Below are 27,396 nucleotides of genomic sequence, written 5' to 3' on the forward strand. Positions count from 1 at the left end.
TAAGTATTAATTTATATTTTATTTATAATCATTTAAACGATAAAATGAAATAATTGCACATAAGACATTAACAGATTACATTTATCCCGTGTTGAGTAAATTGTCCTCTTTAAAGGAGGACCCATGCTTCAGTAATGTAGGAATTACTGCTTTTGAGGAACCCGCTGTCGGCAACTGTTCGTACGCAGACGACTTGTGAGTATTTTTTAAATGAACACTTTTATTACTTTTATTTTTCTGACATCCGTCAGTCTGTTCGTAAGATTGCGTATCATCTGGAATTTCTATGGAAACAGCCTCACCCTCAAGGCCGCTTAAATCATAGCAACTAACATCCTCAAGAGGCTTAGAGGCTTCGACACTTTGTAACCAAGTTTGACATTTCCTGTTATTATCTTCTTGGAATATTCTTTCATTGAAAGACGTTTCTCTACACAACCCTATATCGTCTGGTTTTGTTTCAGCCAAGGTCATTGTCAAAGTTTCCGCGGGAAGATCACTTTCTTCAATAGCAAACTGACTCCGTGTTCTGTGTATCCTCGCACGAAGTCTTTTTGGTTTACCGGCAGTTTTATTAGTATGACCGTCTGAACTAAAACTATCATTTGAACTTCGCGCCATTTTGCTGATATCGGTAAATTCCGATTCTGCCATGAGACTATGGCTGACGAAATCCCGCCAACATGGAGGTTTAGGAGGCTTAGCGGCCATCACAGCAACGTTTGGTACCGGCCGCATGGTGTTTCTGTTCATTCTACTGACGTCCAAGTAAGGAATTTCAGCTACAGAAACCACCATTGAACACGTTTTTGAGGTAGAAGGAATAGTGGGTGTTTGATATCTTTGTAATAAAAAAAAGTTAAAAATCTATAAATTATTATGACTGATAGTGTAATTTTATATCCATTTTGTCCTCTGATTTCTCAACATATCTCAATAAAATAAATCTCAGTGAATCTCAAATTTTCTCTCCTTCTTAATTGAAAGCATATGCAATATTCAAATATAAAACAGCATCAACTTAACGCGTTTCTTGCGTCAAAAACTGCATTTCCGCGTACATGTTTGCAGCGTGTAGTCAGACGTTAGATGATAATCTTGTGGTACTAATCCTCTGTTAAGAGCGATCAAAACCCCTGCTTATATTCCAAAGCAAACAACAGACAATCCACAAGTAGTGCATGAAGAGTCTTTTGTGTGTTGATTATTTTTACTGTTCTCACTCTCTCGCACGCAGGCGTTCATATACTAGTTGATCTTTATCGTGAAAAGCTTATGTTATAGATTGGTATCGTCTGCCTGAGACAAGAAGCTTGTATACATGTTGATATATTCTGTGGAATATTGCTAGCTTCTACATGTGACGTAGTTTAGGTAGATGGTATGATGTAGTATGTAGGTAAATCCCAGAAAACCACCTGTGAAAATACTATATACTCCAATTTATGCCAACGTGTTGAGGCCAAGATGTAGCTTGCGATGATCTTTAGCTTATATTGCCTCTGTGCATTTCTGTTAACTTCTTCCTGAAAATACATCAGTGATATGTAATTACTCATATGTTGTATGTTTAATCAGAAAAAAACTATGTACTCCAGTCGTTAAGTGTATTATCTTCAAAGTGGCATGTTACCGACAAAAACATTTACTAGCTGTTAAGAAATGACATGGAGAGCAAAATAAAGTATAAAGCAAAATAAATGTCAATGATATTTAAAACCCCGTCTGTAGTACCAAATACCAATTATCAAAGGATAAGCCCATCTCCTACCGTACATGTATGTATCATAAAAATGCGTAACAAAGATCCGAAAAGCCAACAGGAGAGACCAGAACGGAAATAAAGCTGGAATCTTGAACTAGACAAATCATTCAATCATTTCAAGACACATGTTATTCTTACTACTTGCAATAAAATTGTTAGCATATAATGGACGGTGTAAAAATGGAACACTCCTGCGATTTTCGTACACAAAAATATATGAAAAGTGTCTATGGAAAATGATTTTCCTTAACTTTATTACACATAATTTTATTTTTAAACACCACTGGAGTGTATCTTAAAAGTACATAAAGTAAAAAACAAAGTAAGTTTTATATTGTTATGTCATATAAATTTCCAACGTTGTTTATTTAAGAAATAATGTATAGCACTATTTCTACACGATGGGCAGTTATACGTCCACGAGGGCGCAGCCCAAGTGAAATTATTTCGTACGGCGTATAACAGCCCGAGTGTGTAGTGTTCAAACACGGTTTTACTATAAATTATTTCGATTCTAATATGTCTTTATTTTAAAATTTAGATCAAATATGATAGAACTGTTTCTTCGCGCATGTATGGCGCCAAATGGTAGGTCGTCATGCTCCTTTGTTTATACACGCCAGGACTGGAAATGGTAATACGTCTTGCGGAAGCGTTCCATTAGGGCGCGAATAACCAAATCCGTGTATGTGTAAATTAATCAAGACAGTTGTGCAATGTGACATTTCGTTTTAGTAAAATTTGATCATTTGAAAGCACTATTTCTAGATGCATACGTGGCGCTAAATATCACGTCTACGTGACGTCAACATAATATCTTTGTGATAATTTAAGCATTGCTAGTCATATTAGAATAAATATTATTATCTGACAAGAAAGCTGATACTACATATCCTATCCAGAATGTCGAGTTTGCCATCGTTTCAAACTCAGATGCTGCATTTATGCAGTGATACTTCGCTATAAATAGGATATATAATACAAAAGGTCGCTATCATAAAATGTGAACAAAATGCAAAAGGGGGAGGGGGCATTAAAAATCCATTGAAATTTAGAATATGCGCACAATCTCATATCTGTTTACATAACTTTAAAAAAGATTTTCTGTTGGAGCCTCTCATTCAGGATTATCCAGAGAAATCAATTTTTGAAAACACGTACATTTCTTTGAATCCATTAAAAACAGGAAGAGTTAACCTTAGATAAATTCTTTCAGGTTAAGTATGGTTTTAGTAAGTTCATACTTATAGGTAACCTTTGTATCGAGACATATGCACGAGTTTTGCAGCGGAAATATTAACTTTAGGAGCGCAATATTATTCCGCTTAAGAACAAGTGCATACTTCTCGATGCAAAAGTAATAATCTTTTTATTACATACGTATTTACACTGCACATATTTTAATATTATAAATTTTATGAAGTACTTCAATAGCCTGAATAAAATTAACAATACTGACCGAAATAAAAGAAATTAACTCAACGGCACATATTAAAATGACGTCACGCACTTGATATATAATTCAGACGTAAATATGGAAGAATATGACGTTTCCGGTTCCAATGTAACTTAATGGAGTGTAAATACGAATATGTAATAATAAAAGCACATATGATTCTCATCAACTCAGACTCTTGGCTAGTCTACAAAATGATAAAAAACAAAACAAAATAAAAACAAAAAACAATTACAATATAGCCTGATTCAAAGTGTTGAAAGCAGTCTAAGCTTACACTATACTTTATTGAATTTATTCAACATTGGTAACTTTTGATATAGACTATAACTAGTGAAATTCCAAATTATTGAAAAAATTGTCCATTTTTCTTCAGACATTTTTAGAAAGTCATTACCTGATCATCAAATATTTCTGTTTTTAGAAGATGATAAAAATAATTACAAATACAGTAAATTGGTGCTCTTAGCTATCATTTGACACTGAAAATAAGACCTGAAAAGTTGACTTTGACAATTTTAATTACTATGCCTACCGTAATGATTATTTTAGTATACTCAGCATTAAACTTATCTAAATCAAGTGTTGCATCACTGTAATATATAACACCACTAAACGAGAGAAAATTTGTCATATTTGCGACGTGTCAGAAGTGGAATATCATGGTTGAAAACATGTATGTGGGGAGGGGAGGTAAACTCTGGATAGAAGGACTTTAACTGAGGGACTATATGGAAACCAGGACAAACCTCTTAATCAATGCAAGTCTATCTTTGATATTCGTATATTGTCAAAGCCTAGATCCAAATGAGGAAAATAAAATGGCTTTTGCATTTTTTAAGTATAACTAAAATATCCTTATCCGCAAGTTTGATCACCGAGAGTGGTGCATGTGCGTTTGATGTCATTCGTTCCCCGCGTAGCACTCTGATTCATAGTTACTAGTGAAGTATTTCTAACATAGGAAATAATCAGAGGGCCGTAACATAACTGAAATACTTCTGAAAATGGCATTAAACCAATTCAACAAACAAACAAAACTTACAGAAACATCTGCAACAGTACATAGATCATGCATATGGCATAATGATAAACAGGCTGAAAAATGGTAAAGCTGTAAAATACTTGTTTATAATGAAGGCAATGTGTGTCGGGAGCTCTTTTCTCATTACTTGAGTACGCTTTGAAATCTGTAAGACACTTGTTATTTCATTTTCTAAGAGAACATGCATACGCCCCAAAAAAATAAACGCGTAAGTTTGAATACAGATTCATCTCATTTGTTCCCATTTTCAGAAGTGCATTGTGATATAGAGAAGCACTACTGATATGTGATATACATATTCACTGTTTGATACAAAAGCGCTCAGTGTGATACAGTAGCGCACTGTGTGATACAGTAGCGTACTGTGTGATATAGAAGCGTACAGTGTGAAATAGAAACGTATAGTGTGATATAGAAGCCTACCGTTGGATATAGAAGCGAACCGTGTGATATAGAAGCATATTGTGCGGTATATATATATTTATTTATTTATCACACAATATTTATAAAGCCCCCAGAACAGAGAGAGAGAGATGGAGAGAGAGAGAGAGAGAGAGAGAAATCCTTTTTCAGATACAGACTTGTCCGGCTAACTTAGCCTAGTTCTTATTTGCGAGTAGACAGTGTGGTTCTTTAACGTGCTCGGTGTATAGCACCGATACACGCGAAGCCGTCTTTTCTGGGAAGAACCAGTACTGGCCTCTAAGTTAGGTGGGAGACACTCAAAAGCATCTCAGAAATTTCAGTGCATGGACCAGGATTCGAACCCCGGACCTCTGGATTGACAGTTAAGCGTGTTACCACTAGACCACCGGGCCATCTACATATAGAAGCGTTTGATGCAAGAAAATAAAGTTTTTCTATTATAACTTAGGTATTCAATCAGGGGGCGGGGGATGGTGTCAGCTTATCTAATAAATGAATTTCGTATCAGTATTCACTTATTCTCTATAAGTAAATGACAACTTCTCTACGTGCATTTTGAGTAGAGAGCGAATGACTTCAGACGTGTTCTTCATCATGAACCTTCACTAGTAATAACTAGAGATGCTTTTGAGCAAAGCGCATGTCTCCCACAACTGCCCCTATGAAAAATGTCTAGTGTCTCTAGATGGCTTAGATGAGTGGATCCAATTAGATGGTCTTGACGAGTGGATCCAATCAGTAATTCAAGGGCCATAAATCAAAAAAGCCTGGGCGGATTTGGCTAGTTATCGAACTTGGCTAAGGTCTTATGGCCAAACACATTTTGTTCAAGTTTGGTGAAGTTCGGATGAGAAATGTTCGACTTAGAGTGCGGACAAGAGTAAAAAGGCAGATTTTTCAGTAATTCAAGGGCCGTAACTCCAAAATGCCTGGACCGATTTGGCTAGTTATCGAACTTGGCAGAGGTCTCATGGTCAAACACATTTTGTTCAAGTTTGGTGAAGATCGGATGAGAAATGTTCGACTTAGGGTGCGGACAAGAGTAAAAAGGCAGATTTTTCAATAATTCAAGGGCTGTAACTCCAAAATGCCTGGACCGATTTGGCTAGTTATCGAACTTGGCTGAGGTCTCATGGTCAAACACATTTTGTTCAAGTTTGGTGAGGATTGGATGAGAAATGTTTGAATTAGAGAGCGGACAAGAGTAAAAAGGCCGATTTTTGGTAATTCAAGGGTCATAACTCCAAGACGCCTGGACCGATTTGGCTAGTTATCGAACCTGGCCGAGGTCTCATGGTCAAACACATTTTGTTCAAGTTTGGTGAAAATCGGATGAGAAATGTTCAACTTAGAGTGCGGACAAGCTATGTGACAGACACACACACACACAGACTGGAGTAAATCAATATGTCTCCCACACCACTGTGTGGTGAGAGAATCAATATGTCTCCCACACCACTGTGTGGTGGGAGACATAATTACATTCACACAGTAGATGTAACCAGACGGACATGTCTCTGTAGTGAGTACTGCTGCAGTATAGATGAAGATAGTGAAATGGACTGGGGGTGTGAGGGGGGAGGGGCGTGCAGAACCAGGAGATAAAAATCATATTGTAAAAAAAATACTTTCTTTGTCATTATGGGCACGTAACATCGTAATTAATGTTTACATTCTTCACCAAAATACCTAATGCCTACATTCTTCACCAAAAGTAATTAATGTATGTATTCCTAACCAAGCCCTATTTATTAAAGTACTTAATGCCTGTATTCTTAATGTTTACATTCTCCACCATACTCTACCTACTGTAGTAATTAATGTATATGTATTCCTAACCAAGCGCTATTTATTAAAGTACTTGATGCCTACATTCTTCACCAAGTTCTATCTACTATAGTGACTAAATATTCACATTCATCACCACACTCTCCCTACTATATTAACTAACGTATGTATTCCTCACCAAGCCATATCTACTGTAGTACTTAATAATTATATTCTTCACCAAGCTCTATCTATAAAAGTGACTAATGTCTATATTCTTCACCAAGCTCTATCTATAATAGTGACTAATGTCTATATTCTTCACCAAGCTCTATCTAAATATAATAGTAATTAATGCTTACATTCTTCACCAAGCTCTATCTATAATAGTTATTTTAAAATGCCTATATTCTTCAACAAACGTTATCTCCAAACTATACCTACAATAGCAGTTAACGTCTATATTCTTCTCCAAGCTCTACCTACAATAGCAATTAACGTCTATATTCTTCTCCAAGCTCTACCTACAATAGCAATTAACGTCTATATTCTTCTCCAAACTCTACCTACAATAGCAATTAACGTCTATATTCTTCTCCAAACTCTACCTACAATAGCAATTAACGTCTATATTCTTCTCCAAACTCTACCTAAAATAGCAATTAACGTCTATATTCTTCTCCAAACTCTATCTACAATAGCAATTAACGTCTCTATTCTTCTCCAAACTCTACCTACAATAGCAATTAACGTCTATATTCTTCTACAAACTCTACCTACAATAGCAATTAACGTCTATATTCTTCTCCAAACTCTACCTACAATAGCAATTAACGTCTATATTCTTCTCCAAATTCTATCTACGACTTATGTTTACTACTGAGTTGATTTTGTCGCGAACTGTGCTACTTCGTCATAAAAGGCACTTGCAAAAGCAATTAACGTCTATATTCTTCTCCAAACTCTATCTACGACATATGTTTACTACTGAGTTGATTTTGTCGCGAACTGTGCTACTTCGTCATAAAAGGCATTTGCAATGCCAAATTTACATCTGAACAGGAATTCCAAACTGGAACAATGTAAGCATGTGATATAAGAAGTCCGACATACGATGATACCTTTGTGTGTGGTCGTTACAACAGACTAATATTTCAATGATTCTGCATCTATGTTGCAATTGTTTATATATATAATTATATATATACCACTCATAGTTTGTGAGGGGATTCTTGTTTGGCAACACTGACTCATAGTTTGTGAGGAGATTCTTGTTTGGCAACACTCTAACTCATAGTTTGTGAGGAGATTCTTGTTTGGCAACACTAACTCATAGTTTGTGAGGAATTCTTGTTTGGCAACACTCTAACTCATAGCTTGTGATGAGATTCTTGTTTGGCAACACTCTAACTCATAGTTTGTGAAGAGATTCTTGTTTGGCAACACTAACTCATAGCTTGTGAGGAGATTCTTGTTTGGCAACACTCTAACTCATAGCTTGTGAGGAGATTCTTGTTTGGCAACACTCTAACTCATAGCTTGTGAGGAGATTCTTGTTTGGCAACACTCTAACTCATAGCTTGTGAGAGATTCTTGTTTGGCAAACCCAATCTAGGAAAATCTGGACATAGTTTGTGAGGGGATTCTTGTTTGGCAACACTCTAACTCATAGCTTGTGAGGAGATTCTTAAACTTGACCTGCAACCCTAGTTTGAACATTTTCAACATGTTTGATACAAATTATCCCAAATAGATTCTGATCAACATTGGTAGCATTCCAGCAATAAGTATGGAAGCGGGGTCTTTTAATTATATTTTTACTTTTAACATAGCTTTTGAACCGATTAAATTTCTTTAAATACATTTTGTTAATGTCAGTGTCAAGCAGTTTCTGTCAAGTTTCATCCACATTATGGTTGTTTGTTTATGAGGAGAGGTAGTTTGAAGCCACTGTTGACGGACGATGAACTTAAAACTAACATTATTCATATCTCATGTCGCATGTGAGTGCTCTTAACTTTTTGCGTATTTACATTGTTCTCTTTCAATATCTTTCTTACAGGCTTGCTCCGTTTTATCAGTTTGTTTCTTTTTTTTGCCTTGTTTTCATTTCAGACTGTTATTAAGTATCTTAATGTGGTTTATTGGTATAAAGTGATGTGTAAAACATATGTGCACTCAATAAGTAGGACAAAACATAGCTAGGTGCATATGTATCTAGAGTAACGCATGAGCATGCTTCCGTCATAAAACAAACACGATAAATAATTCCATTAAAATAAGTACAATTTAAATCAATATAAAATTTTGTCAGTTTTATCACATTTTCGTTTAGGAAAGGGAGCTTAACAACATTTTCATTTAGGTAAGAGAGCTTAATCTCATTTTCATTTAGGAAAAGGAGCTTTTTATAATCTCATCTGCGTTTAGGAAAGGAAGCTTAATCACATTTTCGTTTAGAAAAGGGAGCTTAGTCTCATTTTCGTTTAGGAAAGGGAGCTTAGTCTCATTTTCGTTTAGGAAAGGAAGCTTAATCACATTTTCGTTTAGTAAAAGAAGCGTTTTATAATCTCATTTGCGTTTAGGAAAGGAAGCTTAATCATACTTTCGTTTAGGAAAGGGAGCTTAGTCTCATTTTCGTTTAGGAAAGGGAGCTTAGTCTCATTTTCGTTTAGGAAAGGGAACTTAATCACGTTTTCGTTTAGAAAAAGAAGCTTAGTCTCATTTTCGTTTAGGAAAGGGAGCTTAGTCTCATTTTCATTTAGGAAAGGGAACTTAATCATGTTTTCGTTTAGGAAAAGAAGCTTAGTCTCATTTTCGTTTAGGAAAGGGAGCTTAGTCTCATTTTCATTTAGGAAAGGGAACTTAATCACGTTTTCGTTTAGGAAAAGAAGCTTAGTCTAATTTTCGTTTAGGAAAGGGAGCTTAGTCTCATTTTCGTTTAGGAAAGGGAACTTAATCACGTTTTCGTTTAGGAAAAGAAGCTTAGTCTCATTTTCGTTCAGGAAAGGGAGCTTAGTCTCATTTTGAGCTTAATCACATTTTCGTTTAGGAAAGGAAGTTTAATCACATTTTCGTTTAGGAAAGGGAGCTTAGTCTCATTTTCTTTTAGGAAAGGGAGTTCAATCACGTTTTCGTTTAGAAAAGGGAGCTTAGTCTTATTTTTGTTTAGGAAAAGGAGCTTAGTCTCATTTTCGTTTAGGAAATTGAACTTAATCACATTTTCTTTTAGGAAAGGGAGTTTAATCACATTTTCGTTTGGGAAAGGGAACTTAGTCTCATTTTCGTTTAGGAAAGGGAACTTAATCACGTTTTCGTTTAGGAAAAGAAGCTTAGTCTCATTTTCGTTTAGGAAAGGGAGCTTAGTCTCATTTCCGTTTAGGAAAGGGAACTTAATCACGTTTCCGTTTAGGAAAAGAAGCTTTATCTCATTTTCGTTTAGGAAAGGGAGTTTAGTCTCATTTTGAGCTTAATCACATTTTCGTTTAGGAAAGGAAGCTTAATCACATTTTCGTTTAGGAAAAGAGCTTAGTTTCATTTTCGTTTAGGAAAGGGAGCTTAGTCTCATTTTCTTTTAGGAAAGGGAGTTCAATCACGTTTTCGTGTAGGAAAGGGAGCTTAGTCTTATTTTTGTTTAGGAAAAGGAGCTTAGTCTCATTTTCGTTTAGGAAAGGGGACTTAATCACATTTTCGTTTAGGAAAGGGAGCTTAATCACGTTTTCGTTTGGGAAAGGGAACTTAGTCTCATTTTCGTTTGGGGAAGTGAGCTTAATTACATTTTCGTTTAGGAAAGGGAGTTTAATCTCATTTTCGTTTAGGAAAGGGAGCTTAATCACGTTTTCGTTTAAGAAAGGGAGCTTAATCATGTTTTCGTTTGGGAAAGGGAGCTAAGTCTCATTTTCGTTCGTTTAGGAAAGGGAGTTTAATCTCATTTTCATTTAGGAAAGGGAGCTCAATCAAGATTTCGTTTAAGAAAGGGAGCTTAATTACGTTTTCGTTCAGGAAAGGGAGCTTAGTCTTATTTTTGTTTAGGAAAGGGAGCTTAGTCTCATTTTCGTTTAGAAAAGGGAACTTAATCACATTTTCTTTTAGGAAAGGGAGCTTAATCACGTTTTCGTTTGGGAAAGTGATCTTAGTCTCATTTTCGTTTAGGAAAGGGAGTTTATTCTCATTTTCGTTTAGGAAAGGGAGCTTAATCACATTTTCTTTAAGGAAAGGAGCTTTTTATAATCTCATCTGCGTTTAGGAAAGGAAGCTTAATCACATTTTCGTTTAGAAAAGGGAGCTTAGTCTCATTTTCGTTTAGGAAAGGGAGCTTAGTCTCATTTTCGTTTAGGAAAGGAAGCTTAATCACATTTTCGTTTAGTAAAAGAAGCGTTTTATAATCTCATTTGCGTTTAGGAAAGGAAGCTTAATCATACTTTCGTTTAGGAAAGGGAGCTTAGTCTCATTTTCGTTTAGGAAAGGGAGCTTAGTCTCATTTTCGTTTAGGAAAGGGAACTTAATCACGTTTTCGTTTAGAAAAAGAAGCTTAGTCTCATTTTCGTTTAGGAAAGGGAGCTTAGTCTCATTTTCATTTAGGAAAGGGAACTTAATCATGTTTTCGTTTAGGAAAAGAAGCTTAGTCTCATTTTCGTTTAGGAAAGGGAGCTTAGTCTCATTTTCATTTAGGAAAGGGAACTTAATCACGTTTTCGTTTAGGAAAAGAAGCTTAGTCTAATTTTCGTTTAGGAAAGGGAGCTTAGTCTCATTTTCGTTTAGGAAAGGGAACTTAATCACGTTTTCGTTTAGGAAAAGAAGCTTAGTCTCATTTTCGTTCAGGAAAGGGAGCTTAGTCTCATTTTGAGCTTAATCACATTTTCGTTTAGGAAAGGAAGTTTAATCACATTTTCGTTTAGGAAAGGGAGCTTAGTCTCATTTTCTTTTAGGAAAGGGAGTTCAATCACGTTTTCGTTTAGAAAAGGGAGCTTAGTCTTATTTTTGTTTAGGAAAAGGAGCTTAGTCTCATTTTCGTTTAGGAAATTGAACTTAATCACATTTTCTTTTAGGAAAGGGAGTTTAATCACATTTTCGTTTGGGAAAGGGAACTTAGTCTCATTTTCGTTTAGGAAAGGGAACTTAATCACGTTTTCGTTTAGGAAAAGAAGCTTAGTCTCATTTTCGTTTAGGAAAGGGAGCTTAGTCTCATTTCCGTTTAGGAAAGGGAACTTAATCACGTTTTCGTTTAGGAAAAGAAGCTTTATCTCATTTTCGTTTAGGAAAGGGAGTTTAGTCTCATTTTGAGCTTAATCACATTTTCGTTTAGGAAAGGAAGCTTAATCACATTTTCGTTTAGGAAAAGAGCTTAGTTTCATTTTCGTTTAGGAAAGGGAGCTTAGTCTCATTTTCTTTTAGGAAAGGGAGTTCAATCACGTTTTCGTGTAGGAAAGGGAGCTTAGTCTTATTTTTGTTTAGGAAAAGGAGCTTAGTCTCATTTTCGTTTAGGAAAGGGGACTTAATCACATTTTCGTTTAGGAAAGGGAGCTTAATCACGTTTTCGTTTGGGAAAGGGAACTTAGTCTCATTTTCGTTTGGGGAAGTGAGCTTAATCACATTTTCGTTTAGGAAAGGGAGTTTAATCTCATTTTCGTTTAGGAAAGGGAGCTTAATCACGTTTTCGTTTAAGAAAGGGAGCTTAATCATGTTTTCGTTTGGGAAAGGGAGCTAAGTCTCATTTTCGTTTAGGAAAGGGAGTTTAATCTCATTTTCATTTAGGAAAGGGAGCTCAATCAAGATTTCGTTTAAGAAAGGGAGCTTAATTACGTTTTCGTTCAGGAAAGGGAGCTTAGTCTTATTTTTGTTTAGGAAAGGGAGCTTAGTCTCATTTTCGTTTAGAAAAGGGAACTTAATCACATTTTCTTTTAGGAAAGGGAGCTTAATCACGTTTTCGTTTGGGAAAGTGATCTTAGTCTCATTTTCGTTTAGGAAAGGGAGTTTATTCTCATTTTCGTTTAGGAAAGGGAGCTTAATCACATTTTCTTTAAGGAAAGGGAGCTTAATCTCATTTTCGTTTAAGGTCAGCTGGAAGCAACTCACAAGGCTTCTGATTGGTTGAAAAAGTATAGGATATTCCGCAGTGTATATTTACCATGTAACGGGTCTCCCATTGGTGTAAAATGAACTAGTATGTTATCAGCCGTTAAGTCTCTTTTTCTTATTTCATCAGACTTTATGATATTCATAAAGTCCCTCTTATAGACTTTGTTAACTATCGAAACATCAGTCTTTAAGTGTAAGAAATACTCCACATAAGGACTCACTGTTGTTATATTTTCTAGTCCTTTGAGAGCGCAGTTTAGTTTAAGTTATTTCTATTTTATCTTTAGCGGTCGCTACAAGGGGTTGAGTGCCTCCGTCTGAAAAGAATTGGGATAAAACCTTATGACTGTGACTCAATGCAGACTTGGAGCGCCGGTATAAATTACAGACTCCGGTACATACCGGATTAACTAAATTTGAACGAAAATATCTTAAATGTATATATTTTGTAACCATTGTGATACTAACCCTAACCTTTGGTCAGTATTTTATGCATATTGTACACTAAATACATACGGACATGCAAAAATATGCATATTTTTGCCGTGCGCTACAACTGATAATCACTTTCGGGCATGCGCAGAAGACCGCTCCAAGTCTGCAATGAGTTACATCGAAAACCTTATAATGATGCTACAGGGCAAGTTTAATGAAGATCCACCAAGCGGTTCATGAGAAGAAGTTGTTTAGATCTTCTTTTCTATTTTTAGCTCTCACGGCGTCTAAAAGAGGTAAAACACCCCAACCCACCCCTCCCCCTGTTTGATGAAATTTTGGGAGGAACGTATAATGCTGATACAGACCAAATTTCACGAAGATCTATCAAGCAGTCCACGAAAATAAGTCATTAAAGGTTTTTCTATTTTTAATTATGTTTGCAGATTTTCTAATTTTTAGCTCTGGTGACCCTTATGTGCGGCCAAGCGGGACCGCTAAATAGCTTTGTAAGTTACTATTTAAAGAACTCCCTTATCACACGGTTGAATAACGGATGGACGTACGGAAGGCGGGTGATCACAACAGTTCATCCTGAGCACTCTTTGTACAGGTGAGCTAAGGTATACATATAGGCATATTATATGTGCAAAAATTTACTACGGTGAAAACTGATAGGCACAGCTGTAGAAATTCGATCTACCATTATTGATCTTTAATAATAGGTTAGAAATATAGCGCACATCTACATTCTTAAATAACTTGCTGCTACATTTGTATTTCATTTCAACAAGCTTTCTATTCCTGCAATCACCCGTGTTATATAAGACAAGAGGGCCAAAGTGGCCCTTACTCGCTCACCTGGCCTTGTCACTATTTGTCCTTGAAGATACGTATGACACATTGAGTCAGGAATAGTAATATCTTTGTTTAACATACAAAACGTAAGACGTAAGTGTCCCCATTTGAACGAATTTGAGGGAGGACCTTAAATGATCCTTCATACCAAGTTTGATGGAGGTCCATCAATTGTTTCATGAGAAGAAATTGTTTAAAGTTTTTTTTTTCTATTTTTAGCTGTAATAGTTACTAAAAGGGGCCATGTGCCCCAATTTGAACAAATCTGAGAGAGGACCATAAAATGATGCTAAAGACGAAGTATGATATTGATCCACTGAGCAGTTCATGAGAAGAAGTCGTTTAAAGGTTTTTCTATTTTAGCTCAAGCGGCCCTAAAAGGGAAGAATTCGTGATAGGACCTTACAATGATGTTACAGACCACTTTAATGAAGATCCATCGAGCGGTTCCTAAAAAGAGTCGTTTAAAGGTATTTCTACTTTTAACTCTAATGGCCCCTAAAAGGCGCCAAGTGCCAACATTTGAAAACAATTAAGAGAGGACCTTACAATGATGCTACAGACCAAGTTTGGTGAAGATCCATCGAGTGGTCCGTGAGAAGCAGTTGTTTAAAGGTTTTTCTGTTTCTAGTTTTAGCGGCACATAAAAGGGGCCAAGTGCACCCATTGAACAAACTTAAGAGGAGACGTCGGACCATCCGTCGATACTTCTAGCTCACCCTGAACGCTTGGTTCAGGTGAGCTAAAAACAAATTAATGATAAATAAAAAATATTTTGAAGCATGTTTTTTCTCGTCCTTAGGAACCCTTAGTTCAATAAACATCATAAATAACCAGTTGAATATAAATGTCTTTAAAATACAAATACCTATTTTACCCACAATACGAAGCAGGCCCCTGACTTTAGCTACCAAAATAACGATGTATAATTTATTTTTCATGGCGAGCCATGAAAAATAACAGACTATAACCTACTTGTTGCGTTATCACTTCTAGCTACAGTTTATCAAGGCCAGACTTTGTTTTGAGGATTCCAACCATCTTGTAGGTGTCCAGTGTACTTTCAAATACTCTTGATCAAAACACCACGGCCATAAAATGACATAGTGGTCTAAATCCCCTCAACAGAAATATCAGGGTGGCCATAATCCCCTTGGCAAAAAAGCTGGGTAGTCAATATCCCCTCTATGTGTAGTCAATATCTCCCATAATGACATCTAACAGTAAGGCAAAATTTCATTCTTGGAAATAGGTTATTTATTTCATAATGAAACAAATAAATGTTTCAATTTGTTTTAGTATGTTTTGCAGAAATGTCTTGTTTTTCTCAGCCCTTAACCGGGCCTTCATAGAAGGGTCTTCATTGGCTTGCAAGAAGTACTCTTTTCCCCTACTCAACATAACTGCTTCTTCAATGACAAAGATCAGTGAAAAACGTATGCTTCTCATCACATAAAACGCAAATCAAATGAGGGCCATAACTCCAGGGAAAAACACTGAACCGTAACATTCCAGCGATATATACAACTAGGCTAGGCAGTGGTAACTTCTGTGAAGTGGACTTCCATCCAATGGTATTGGAGAAGTAACAAAGATATCAAATAATTTGACCAATCAAGGGACATGACTCGGCTGAAAATCATTAAATCAGAACATGATGATGATATGCACAACTACGCTTCACACAGATCCTCGTGTGGTTTGGCGAAATTCAGCCTAATGGTACACAGCAAGTATAGCAATCAGGGTTAATTACGGCAAATCAAGGGCCATAACACTACTGAAAATTACTGAACCGGAATATGCCGATGATGTCCATGAGTAAGCTTGGCACTGATAACTCCTGTATGGTTTGGTGGAAATCTGCCTAATGGTGTAAAAATAAATTCCTAAAATAGCATACAGTTTGATAAAGAAAGGGCCATAACTCAACTGCAAATCACTGAACAGGAACATGTCGATAATATCCACAATTATACTTTGCACTAATCACTCCCGTAAAATTTGTTGGAAATCCATATTATTATATCAGAAAAGTAGCCAACTGACGAATCAAGGGCCATAACTCTACTGAAAATCATCGAACCAGAAAACTGGGTTTCTCAATGGTCACTTTAATGAATTAATGTGAAATTCCTCCTGGTGGTGTCGGAGCTGTTGCGCAGACAAGATAAACTGCGACAAATCAAGGACCATAACTCTACTGAAAACATGCCGACGATATGCACAACTAGGTTTGGCAATGATCACTTTAATGAATTAATGTGAAATTCCTCCTGTTGGTGTCGAAGCTGTTGAAAATCACTAAATCAAATACACAATTAGGCTTGGCACTGATTACTGCTGTAAGGTTCAGTGAAAATCCACCCAGTAATATAACAGAAGCGGCTAAAGCATAATAAAATTTGACGAATCAAGGATCATACATCAAGTTAAAATCACTGAACCGGAACAAGCCAACATCATGCTCATCCAGGCTTGGTAATAATCACTTTTGTGAAGTTTGATTAAATCCTCCTGATGGTGTCAGAGAAGTTGCGTTGACAAACTTTGTGACATACAGACAGACAGAATGACAGACAGACGTGCAGTGCTAAATAAATATGTCTCATCCACTACATATGGAAGACTTAATTAGGATTTTGAGTAAAGGGGATTGTCACAAACTGATGGGATTTTGACTACCCCATCATTTTTGCCAATGGGGTTATGACAACCCTGTTATTTCTATTGAGGGTTTTGTTCACTTTGTCATTTTTTAACCAAAGGGATTATGACCAAGGGGATTTTGAATGTCTCTGAAACTGGGGTTTAACTTAATATAACTGCACGTACATTCTAAACTAGAGCATTGTGATTGATTTTGAAGTAAACATGTTACAAAAGATAATTCTAATATGACTAGCAATGCTTAAATCATCACAAAGATATCATGTTGACGTCACATCGACGTGATATTTAGCGCCATGTACGCATCGAGAAATAGCGCTTTCAAATTTGATCAAATATTTTACTTAAAAACATGTTTAAAACGAAATGTCACATAGCACAACTATCTTTATTAATTTACACACACACGGACATTTAGCGCCATGTACGCATCGAGAAATAGCGCTTTCAAATTTGATCACATATTTTACTTAAAAACATGTTTAAAACGAAATGTCACATAGCATAGGAAGTGTTAGCCCGAGTGGTAAAATACACATACATTAAATTGGTCATTCGCTTTCAGAATAATTCGCCATCTTTTGAGCCCAAACTGAACTCTTCCTCAAGTCGTATTACCATTTCCGTTCCTGGCGTGCATAAACAAAGGAACGTGACGACCTAACAGTTGGCGCCATGCATGCGCGAAAAAACAGTTCTGTCATATTTGATCTAATGTTTACAATAAAATTCATATTAGAATCGGTTATACGTCGATCGAAATATTTCACTCGGGCTGCGTCCTCGTGAAATTATTACGCCCGGCGTATAACCGCCCATCGTGTATTAATAGTGTTAAAGCACCGTTTTGCTATAAATTATTTCTTAATTATGCTGAACTTCATTTACCCGAGGAGTAATGTATCGGACGTCATGCGGCAATTTGACGTCATAATTGATGCTCTCTTACCATTCCGCGCGTCAACCGTTTTCTATCGCAGAATATACAGAGCTTGATTTTCTTCTTTGTTTAACTGGAAATCAAATCGAGCCATGTAAGAATACATATTTTGCAATTACTCTGGCTAAGAAATATATAAGATAAGCAACGTAATACGGAACCACGGAAGTGACGTTAACGTAAACTGTTAAAACAAGACAAACGACGTACATCCGCCAAAAATGGGGCACGACGCAAATAGAACATACTTTCTATTATTTTTTTTTTAAAAAACGCGCTACTTACAGAGAATTATAGGTTTCCATAAGGTATAACTCTTATTTAGAATTCAAAAATTTAATAAAGGGAGGTAATAAAATTTATGAATATATATATATACTTTTTTTTTTTTTTTTTTGGTAAACTGTACCCATATGCCCTATAGGTAAATCTTTGGATCTTATGTTAAATATAATTATAATAATTGATTTATTGATAAAGGCCCTGGGCCGAAACGTTGTCGCAAAGAGTGATAATAAAAGCAATAACAAATCGCCATGTTCAATGGAAAACAAGAGATGTAACCAGCTTCCGACATACTTTTCAAGACAGGAAACACAAGGCATAAAAGAGGTTCAAGCCTGTCACAGCCTACTACGGAAAAAGTAGTTTCCTACGGATGTAATATCACAATGCGTTATTGTGTGAGAGATGTTTCAGTATTGTTGTTGTTTTTTGTTTTTTTTTGTTATTTATTATTGAGTTATACAAAAAGGTAGGTGCAGCTTCACGTCCGGCAAATCTGCCTTCGAATATTTAAAAAAGTACAGTTAATACATTGTTTAGCTTTATTTGTTTAATACGTCACTTGAAGATCAGTTCTCTTCACTGATACTGACTGATACTTACAATTAGATTTTGCACGGAGGTTTTGAAGTATTTTATATAGTAATATTGGGAAAACAGTTCAAGGGACAGTTTTACAGAAACCTTGCTGAAAAAAAAAGGAAACGTATTATTATTTTTAACAGCTACTGTGTATAAATTTCGTTCAACTCAATACAAAATTTGATTTCCCTATCCTGGTTGCCCAACCAAGATACAATTATTTTAAAATAAGTATAAATTTGATAAAAAATACTTTACTTAAGGAATGATATCAGTATGGCCTATTTGTATATTTGTGAAAGATTTTCATTAACAACATATATTCAGCTGAAATTCATTAGAATTGAAAGTTTAAATAATTATTATTACTTCCCTTTGTCTATCTTAAATCAAAGGATATACATTTTTTTGTACTTCATATTAAAGGGGGTTAATTACAAAAATTTATGAAAATCAATAGGACACATTTATATTACGGATCTAACACTATGTAATTAGTTTTTATGTTTGTTAAAATCTCTATAAGACTATACAAAAATCAAAAAGTGTCATCAAATGTTATTTAATTGTGATCGACCACCTTTAAAGGACCATAATTCATAAATATAATGGAATCCATAATCATGCTCTTATGGTTTGGTTATATAGCTGTCATGAAAGTTTGGTTGAAATCCGTTGAAAAATAAAGTGCTATGATGTCCATAAGTAAATGAAGACGATCGGTGGACGACAGGCGGCGAACACCATGCTATCATTATGTAGTTTATCTTGAGCCGTTAAATTGGCTCAGGTGAAACTAGTTCGTATTATTAAGAAAGATAGAGAAACATACATGCTACATTTCATGGTAAAAAGTAGAGAATAAGAAATATGTAAGGTTTTTCTTTATCATGGGAACAACTCTTTTATCATTTTAGAGAGTCATGTTTGTACTGATCGAGCTATAGATGACGAATTACATTTCAACAGGAGTACAAATCGAAATTAGTAATGTAGATTTAATTTCATCTGTTACGAAGACTTTTAGAAATAATAAAACATACCAAGCAGAGACGAAAACATGTTTCCGATTTTCACGTCTAATTAAATAATCCTGAAGACATACATTGACCCAGATTGTGGACTGGTTCACTGATTCCGTAGAAAAATACAATCATTCTCACTTATTATCCGCCATTTTGTTCCAGATTTTAGTAGGCCGTTTTGTATAACAAAGTTTAAAATTCAAATTTGAAACAAAGACTATTCTAAATTTTATTAGATTAGCCAATTTTTATGTTATCTAGTATCAGCGTAACTAATAAGGATAATCCTAATCCCGTAATACACTCAGAAAATAACAAAAGGTGTAGTATGACGCATGCGCAGGTAATCATTTTGGCATCGTTTGTATGATTGAAGCAGACGGAAATAGCTTGTAATAAGATACAGACGAGGTTGAATCGTCTGCTGGAAAACAAAGATCACTGTTCATACAGGTGAACAGCACTATAGTTTAAACAACTATATATACCGCTAGTTGTAAACAGCTGATGAATCATTGTTTAATACTCACGAACAGTGCATATTTTATGTTGTTGCTAGTTTGCAAGCTGTACGACAAAGTGGTGTCAGATGCTTTATCATCTTGGCTGAAAATAACCGATTATGGACAAACAATTGAAATCGATTATCGCCTCAATGAACACTTCCGGTAATTGGAAAAAAAACTTTCTCTGCGGCATCACTTCGTTAAAAGTTTTATCGGAATTATTCTTTTCGATTAGTTTTCTTTGACTTTCCCTGGAGCAAACTTTCCCGAGCACTTTAAATGGGTGCTGCAGAACAGTTTGTGAAAATATTAACACCGTACTCTGAGCGAGGTCTCGAACCAACAGCAGTGATGGCTAGGGATTACATGTAGTATTCAGTGAGACCTATGATGAGACTTACACTCAATGCACATATTTATTTAGTATACTGTATAAAAACTGGACCATAGTTTCTAACTATCTCACAAGTAAACACTTACATTAAACTGTAGAACAACTTACTTCAAACAAAATATTTGAAATATTTATATGAATGCAATTATTAACTATTCAGGATAGGCTTCATAGGTTAGTTGTGATTTCAGCGTTAAAACGAAGAGACAACCATAAGTGTATTACCTCCTGGAATAATCCGAAAAAAATAGAACATTTTTTTTCATCTCCAAAAGTGCTTTATATCTATATTGATCGATCACTTACGTTGAATTATCATAGAAATAAAATCATGTAGTTAAACTATAATCTGGCTTAAGCTGTCATTCATAGTACAGGGTTATTTTCCTAAGGCAGTTTTGAAAGACCATACAAGCTTTAAATTGATCTTAATTAAATTGTATGGTATCACAAATATTGTGTAAAATGACATCTCTATGTACACGTAAGAGCTATTATTTACGGATAATATGGTTCTCTAACATAGTTAGTTTATGAATTTGTTTTAAAAAAGAGACCGACGTCGCCCGCCTCGGATAATTTTGCCACCGAATACACTGCATGTAGACAAGGAGCAAAATTTACAAATGTGTCTTTATTTATACTTTGCCATCAAACAATCATGTATTACAGAACTGGTGAAGCTATGATATTACTGGTAATTGATTCATAACTTTAAATTTTTTAAAATGGTGAGAAAATAGAAAGAGAAATATTCACAAAAAATGTTATCATATTGAAGGGAAGTACTTAACAAAAACAACTGAAATGTAGCACGGAGACGGGGTTTTTAACATACAGTCTAAGTCAATGCAAAGTTGCTTCTAAGTCCCCTCATTTGTACAATACAGTGTTGCTTCCCCTTACTGGTACAGCAAACACTATGTATACCCCCGGGTATAAATTTGGCGGAATTTCAGCTGAGTTGTACTTCATATATTTTTTAATAGCGAGCTCGAAGAGCAGGCCCGAAGGGCCTGCTCGAGAATCGAGCTTTACGGTAACGCAAGTATACTTGCACACTTGGTGATGGATTTGAAAAGTTTCGTCGGAAGTTTTTAAAAAGCGCACCCTAGCGGATAGGTGCTCACAGGAAGTACTTCTTTCCGGAGTGAATACAGAACTTCATTCAATTGCTAAAAAATATTCATCACTCAACAATAATGAAAGAATGCTTTCCAGTTGTTTGAAAAAAATATTATTTTCATTTAAAAGATCAAGCATCGGCCAGAAAATGGATACAATGTCATTAATAAGCAGAAAGAAACGGGAACGCGGTAATGACGTCACCGTGACACCGGCTTTCCATAATTTTTGCAACGTATGATATTCACTGTTACAGGTATGGTGACACTAAATGTAGACTTTTTCAAGTGAATGGGTTCTCCTAAATTCTTGTGAGTAGGGAATAGTTTCTTTGTGACAAATAAATGATGCATAATATTTTTAGCTAAATCCGATTTCTTTGAGCTCGCTTTGAGGCTTTGCCTTAGTTCATATTAATAGTTATAGGGGATGAAAATCCCCGAGACGGTAACGTCCGTATATAGATATTCGTCTTTGCTGTTTGCATATACTGAGGCAATTTTTTCGATGTTTTCCGGTTCCGGTTTATGTAAAATCCGCTGACTGGTTGTCTTTATGAACATCCGAGCACCCCGAATCAGTCATAGAAACTCGTAAACCGCGCTAACATGATTATTTTACTTCTTTTTCGTAATGAAAACTGTACATGCAACTGAAAAACACTTTTAAAACAGTAAGGAAGTGTAAAGACCGTCAAGTTTCTGCGTGGAGTGCAAACAAACAAAGCTAGTGCGAGAACGCTGAATGACGTCACCGGCATGGCTTCCGTAAATTTTGCAAAGTATGATATTCGCTGTAAGAGGTATGATGACACTAAATGTAAACTACAGTTTAGAGCAAAGTTTCACTTTCTTGAGCGTTGAATATTTCTTTCTAAGCGGATATATAAAAGATAAATCCCCAATGCTAGGCGGTGCCTTAATTCATATTATCTCAGTCGTTGAATATAATATAGTTTGCATGCGATGTGAAAAAAAAAAACGTTAATAAACTATACAGTTATACTAAATTTACATCTTTTTTAGCGTTGTGACGCCCACGTAATGAAATTATTCAAAAGTAGTTTGAATACAGTCAAAGAATTTGACGAATCGCTTACTGCAAACTTTGTTAAATTTCTAGAAAGCAAACCTCAGAACATGCGGTAAGTCAGCTTTGCAAGCGTTTGATTACCGTTTTTGCCAAACTACGTGTCGCCATTTTGCGATCACATGGTTTTACAATCGTCACGGGATTTGCTCTGTGACAGGAATTATTGTCCGGCGCGGGCTTTAATGCAGCTATATGCCATAATGATGCTAGCCATATCTACCATATCTACAATAACGTTGGAAATCTACTAGTACTACTATTGATTGCTAGTGTGAAAACTGAGGAGAAAAACCACATATCTTAAACTTTTTCATCTAAAAGGGGAGCAATCACATTTATCATCAAAACAGAACATTATTTTAGTTCCCAGTGGCATTGACCTTTGATTTAGTTGATTCGAGTCGTGTGCATGATACACTGTCTTCCAATGGTGAATTTGCATCCCAAGTTATTTGAATATCCATCCGTGTATAAAAAGTTAAGGACCAAAAAAAATCTTTTGTCTCAAAGTGTGACCTTGACATTCAAGCAAGTGGATTGCATGTGACACATAGTTGTTTACGGTAACTGTGAGTACCAAGTTACACGAATATTCATCCATGCAAAACATAGTTATTAACCGGACGTGAACATTGAAAACAGGAGCTGTTGACACTTGACTTCCATTTGTTTAGGTGTCGTGTGCCAAGTTACTTGAATATCTATACATACATAGCACAATACTTGACCAAAAATAAAACTTAACCAAAATACTGTTACTGTGAACTTGACGTTTGAGACAGGGTCGAGTCGTGGGTGCGACACATCGTTTAGTTTTGGGGAACATTTGTGCCAAGAAATAGTTACGAACCAGACAGGAAACAGATCCTGTAAACTTTTGACCTCCACATGTAACCTGGACAATTAAGCGTTGTTGTGTTTTGGTGACTGTTTGGACGCCGACTGTTTGTGCTTAATTACATGGATATCTACTTTGCATAGCAAAGTTATAAAATACCTAAAATTGTTTACAAGTTAATGAGACCTTGGCCTTTAAAATAAGGGCATGGGCACTCTTGGGGCTATTTTTTTGTGTAAAAATATTTATCTTAGTGAAAAACATCGCAAATATTAACTAGATGATAAGATTATTTTCTCAGTATTTATCTAGCTAATGCGACTCGGGTAATCTTACGACAGAATCACCACACATGTGTTTCAAAGAAACGTCTTCGATGTCAGTTAAAACACAGCTAGTATTATTTCAAAATAATTCTAATGAAAACGTATATATTGAATTAAGCCTAATACATTAAATAAAGACTACATTTGAATACGAACTCTAATCTATACCGAATACAGTAAAATGCTTGAATCTCTCAGACACTATATTCAAATTTGATTTTATACTAAAGCCATCGTGCATCAATTCATAACGCTGAAATGATTTTTTTTTTTAATATGGCGACTATTGAACAAGATATATAGCAATAAGAGATTAAGAAAACGACAAATGGAAGCACATATTTTAGTGATTATGTCATTATTTACATATTGTCGAATTATTTATTTAGCAAACACCCTTTTATACACCCTTTTATACGTATAAATTTCTGCAACGTGCTGAATTAAAGATTGTCTGTAATTTTGGTCGAAAACGTACAAAAATTATTTTTGGAAATAAAGGAAATATAGAAAATATCTTTAATGATTTTACGCTGCCACAGAGATAAAATGCTGCCACATACCGAAACCTTAAACAATTCTCATTTTAAGCACATTTTGAGGATTCTTTCACCTTTCTAAATGATTACAAAAACATCGGAACAGGAAGGTATGAGAAAATTAAAAAAAAAGTGTGGAAACGTTGTAGATTCCGAATTTAGGTTTATTATGGGCATGAACTGGCATGCTCTAAGTATTAGTTGCTATATACATGCTACTTATCTGCCAAATGTTTAATGGCGGCCAAACATACAGAAGTATAACAGAAAAAAAAAAGTTATATTCTGTTTGATACACTCAATCCTAAATGATATTTTCTTGAATTTCGTCTATATATTTTGTACAAACGGTATTTATTCCCTGCTCATATAAGTTCATTACTTATAATCAATATAAAAGGCAATTATTATGAAGGATTTAATTATAATAACAGAAAAACACATATAAAGACTATTGTCTTAGGCTGATTTGCATAAGTTCTTAAGGAAAACATTTATGGAAAAGGGAACATATTACCCAAAAATATATTTCTATATGCCCCCTCTCACCACCGTTGCACTACTGTGTTATATAGTCAACAGGCAAAATTCAGGATAAAAAGGTGATTAGTACAATATAGTATGGATTCCACAAGTATACAGAATGAATTATTTGTGGCTGATTTTCGAAAAAGGTCAATATATGTAACTGCAACCTTCCCGAATTTCGAAAGCGGTTGTAAACGTGATGGTTAAGGCGACTTTTGTATGCCTAAGATAGGACCGATTTTGATAGGCTCATTAAAAATATTCATTTACTTATAACTCAGCGGATAAAATATTCTTTATATATACATGCATGTAGTTGCGAACGACTGTTTATTAATGGTATACTGGTTATAATTCATACAACATTATACAGATGACATTTTTTCTATCCAGCGACAAAGTCAAAGTTGCATCCCTTCTAAATTTCAGCACCCAGCATGCTATTTAAATTACAATGGAAAATACTTTGTCAGAATATATTTTCAGCATGGTCATATTTAACACTGAACAATCTAAAGAGTAAATGATACTGGATTTCAAAATCGGTTTTTGGGCAAGTGTTAATTTATGCAATTTTTATCAGTTATACTTTTATACCGTATGCCACAAATAAACGCCACAGGGACTTGCATTTTATTTTGGAGCCCATTTCCAAAATAGCGCTGAAACTCAATGAAGACATGGTTTGGATATGGGATGGGGTTGGGGTTGGTACAAGGTACAGTGTCCCAAACTGGAGATCGCGGGTTCGAATCAAGTTGCGAGTGGAACGTGGTCGCCATTAGACATCCCAAACTTAGACACAAGATCTAGCTTGAGTTTTTTTATAGATACAAAGGATGAAAACTTTAAAAAGTGTATGGTCGCAACATGTACCTACATGTATGACGTGTCACATAGTCTACCTATAAGACATACACGAATTTTGTTATTCGTGAAATCACTTCTTTCGCTGCAGACAGACAAAATCATTAAAATAATTGATGCAAAATTTGAAAAGGTAAGAAATAAAAATTGCATACCTTAAAAGTCCAATCCAAGTTTTAGGTGTGACTTAATAATTCTTGTCGTCTGAAAAAACATGATATCCTTAATATAAATCTCCATTCGGTTCATGCTTAATACCTTAAACACTTTTAATGCTGTATTTGATATTAAATTTAATCAATAAGATATGTATCTTTGCATCCGAATAGAGCTATTACACGCATCATCGCTCTGAAAATAGTGCTCTGGTTTTATCAATGATAGTATATTGCAAAAGGGTATAATTTAAACAATGGGCAATTTATCTTCCAACTGTGTCTTTGATATGTCAGATATCCCGTTAAGTGACAAACCGTCTTCAAGTCTTAAGCATACATTGAATAGATAAGAGAAATAATTTCAGTGGTTCAACAAACACATTAAATTATATATTAACATAATGTTTGAACAAGAATTTTATGACATACCATACTTCCTTATATATTAAACGTAGGATAAACATATTGTGTTCAATTGTCGTGTCGTGATTTGTTGTATTATAGTGATTTCAGACTTAAATATGCAACTGTCGTAAAGACAAGCTTGTAACCTCAGCAAAGACACGCGAGTAATACAGGCCTAGACCATTTTGGGTTGGCTGGAGTTGCCCGGAAAATGAATATACATGTATACAAGTGTGATAGTACGGCAGGGTCCTCGCATCGTGGCCTCGCGCTTTCGCAGTTCCGCCATCGTGATCCCGCTGTAAGACATCGTAGTCTCGCGCTCCGCCATCGTGACCTCGCGCTCAGCCATCGTGATTTCATGCCTAGAGCGCGGTCAAGTATAAGGGAGGAGGCTATACGTCCCTAACGGAACGCCTTGTACAACCAGCAACAAATTAGATGGGCATCCACTATAACCGCCGCCTCGATCAGCGCAAACTGGATAAATGTTTATTATAATTGCTCACTTTTGGCGCTGAGGTCACCATATGTTTACGCTGCTGGAGGCTTTCTTTAACCAAAATATGACCTCCGTTCGACATAAGATAGTACTTTCATTAGACATAAACATACATTTATTTTGCCGTATATATGGTTATCATGTAACAAAAGTTTAAAAAGCGTTAAACTCTATTTAAGACCTTAACAGTTAACACATTGGGAGTCTAGAAGTCTGTGTTTGGATAGACGTTATCGAAAGTTTAAAAATGGCCTCGTGTAGAGGTTAAACACCACTAAATCAGGCTATTCTTTACTTCATATAAATTCTCTTACTTGAATTTGTTATTCCAGCAATTTCTAGAATATCAGATTTTCAAAGGAAGAAAGACTAATATTCTTTACACTTGGACTAACAGTGTCGATTGACATTTGATTTGGTAGCGATCAGCCTATAGTATGAAAACATAACGATACAAATCATGAACATATTTTCAAAGTAATCATATATATGCCTACTAAAACACTGTATAGCTTTTTACGTTTTGAGGTCAAAATCTAGGACGTTATTTTAATTACTTCTTACTAGCTTTTTTATTCCTTTAGTAAATTCAAAATTTAAGGCTATATGTTTTCAAATGAATATCTGCGAACAAGTTTTTCAGTTTGTGGCATTATGAATTTCTAGAACTGTCGGCAGTTTTACATCTCCTTGATTACAATACAGTTTAATGACATAATGCATGTTATCAAAAATAGATTGAAACAAGGAATCGGTAAAACCGAATGATGGAGATAATAAAAAG

General features: G+C 35.3%; 1 protein-coding gene across 2 annotated transcripts; it reads right to left on the reverse strand.

The window, feature by feature from the left end:
- LOC123547020 (uncharacterized) lies at positions 1-25,938 on the reverse strand. 2 transcript variants are annotated; one of them, XM_045333760.2, is made up of 2 exons: positions 25,703-25,938; positions 1-1,526 (listed from the first exon to the last, which is right to left on the reverse strand). In XM_045333760.2, the coding sequence occupies exon 2, from the start codon at positions 796-798 to the stop codon at positions 82-84; it is 717 nt and encodes a 238-aa protein (XP_045189695.1). In that variant the 5' UTR covers positions 799-1,526; positions 25,703-25,938; the 3' UTR covers positions 1-81. The 2 variants fall into 2 exon arrangements, with proteins under 2 accessions (XP_045189695.1, XP_045189693.1); XM_045333758.2 differs by lacking the exon at positions 25,703-25,938 and adding an exon at positions 19,351-19,713.
- Between the last annotated feature and the right edge of the window lie 1,458 nt (positions 25,939-27,396).

This window comes from Mercenaria mercenaria, chromosome 9, assembly GCF_021730395.1.
Source record: "Mercenaria mercenaria strain notata chromosome 9, MADL_Memer_1, whole genome shotgun sequence".
Classification (NCBI taxonomy): domain Eukaryota; kingdom Metazoa; phylum Mollusca; class Bivalvia; order Venerida; family Veneridae; genus Mercenaria; species Mercenaria mercenaria.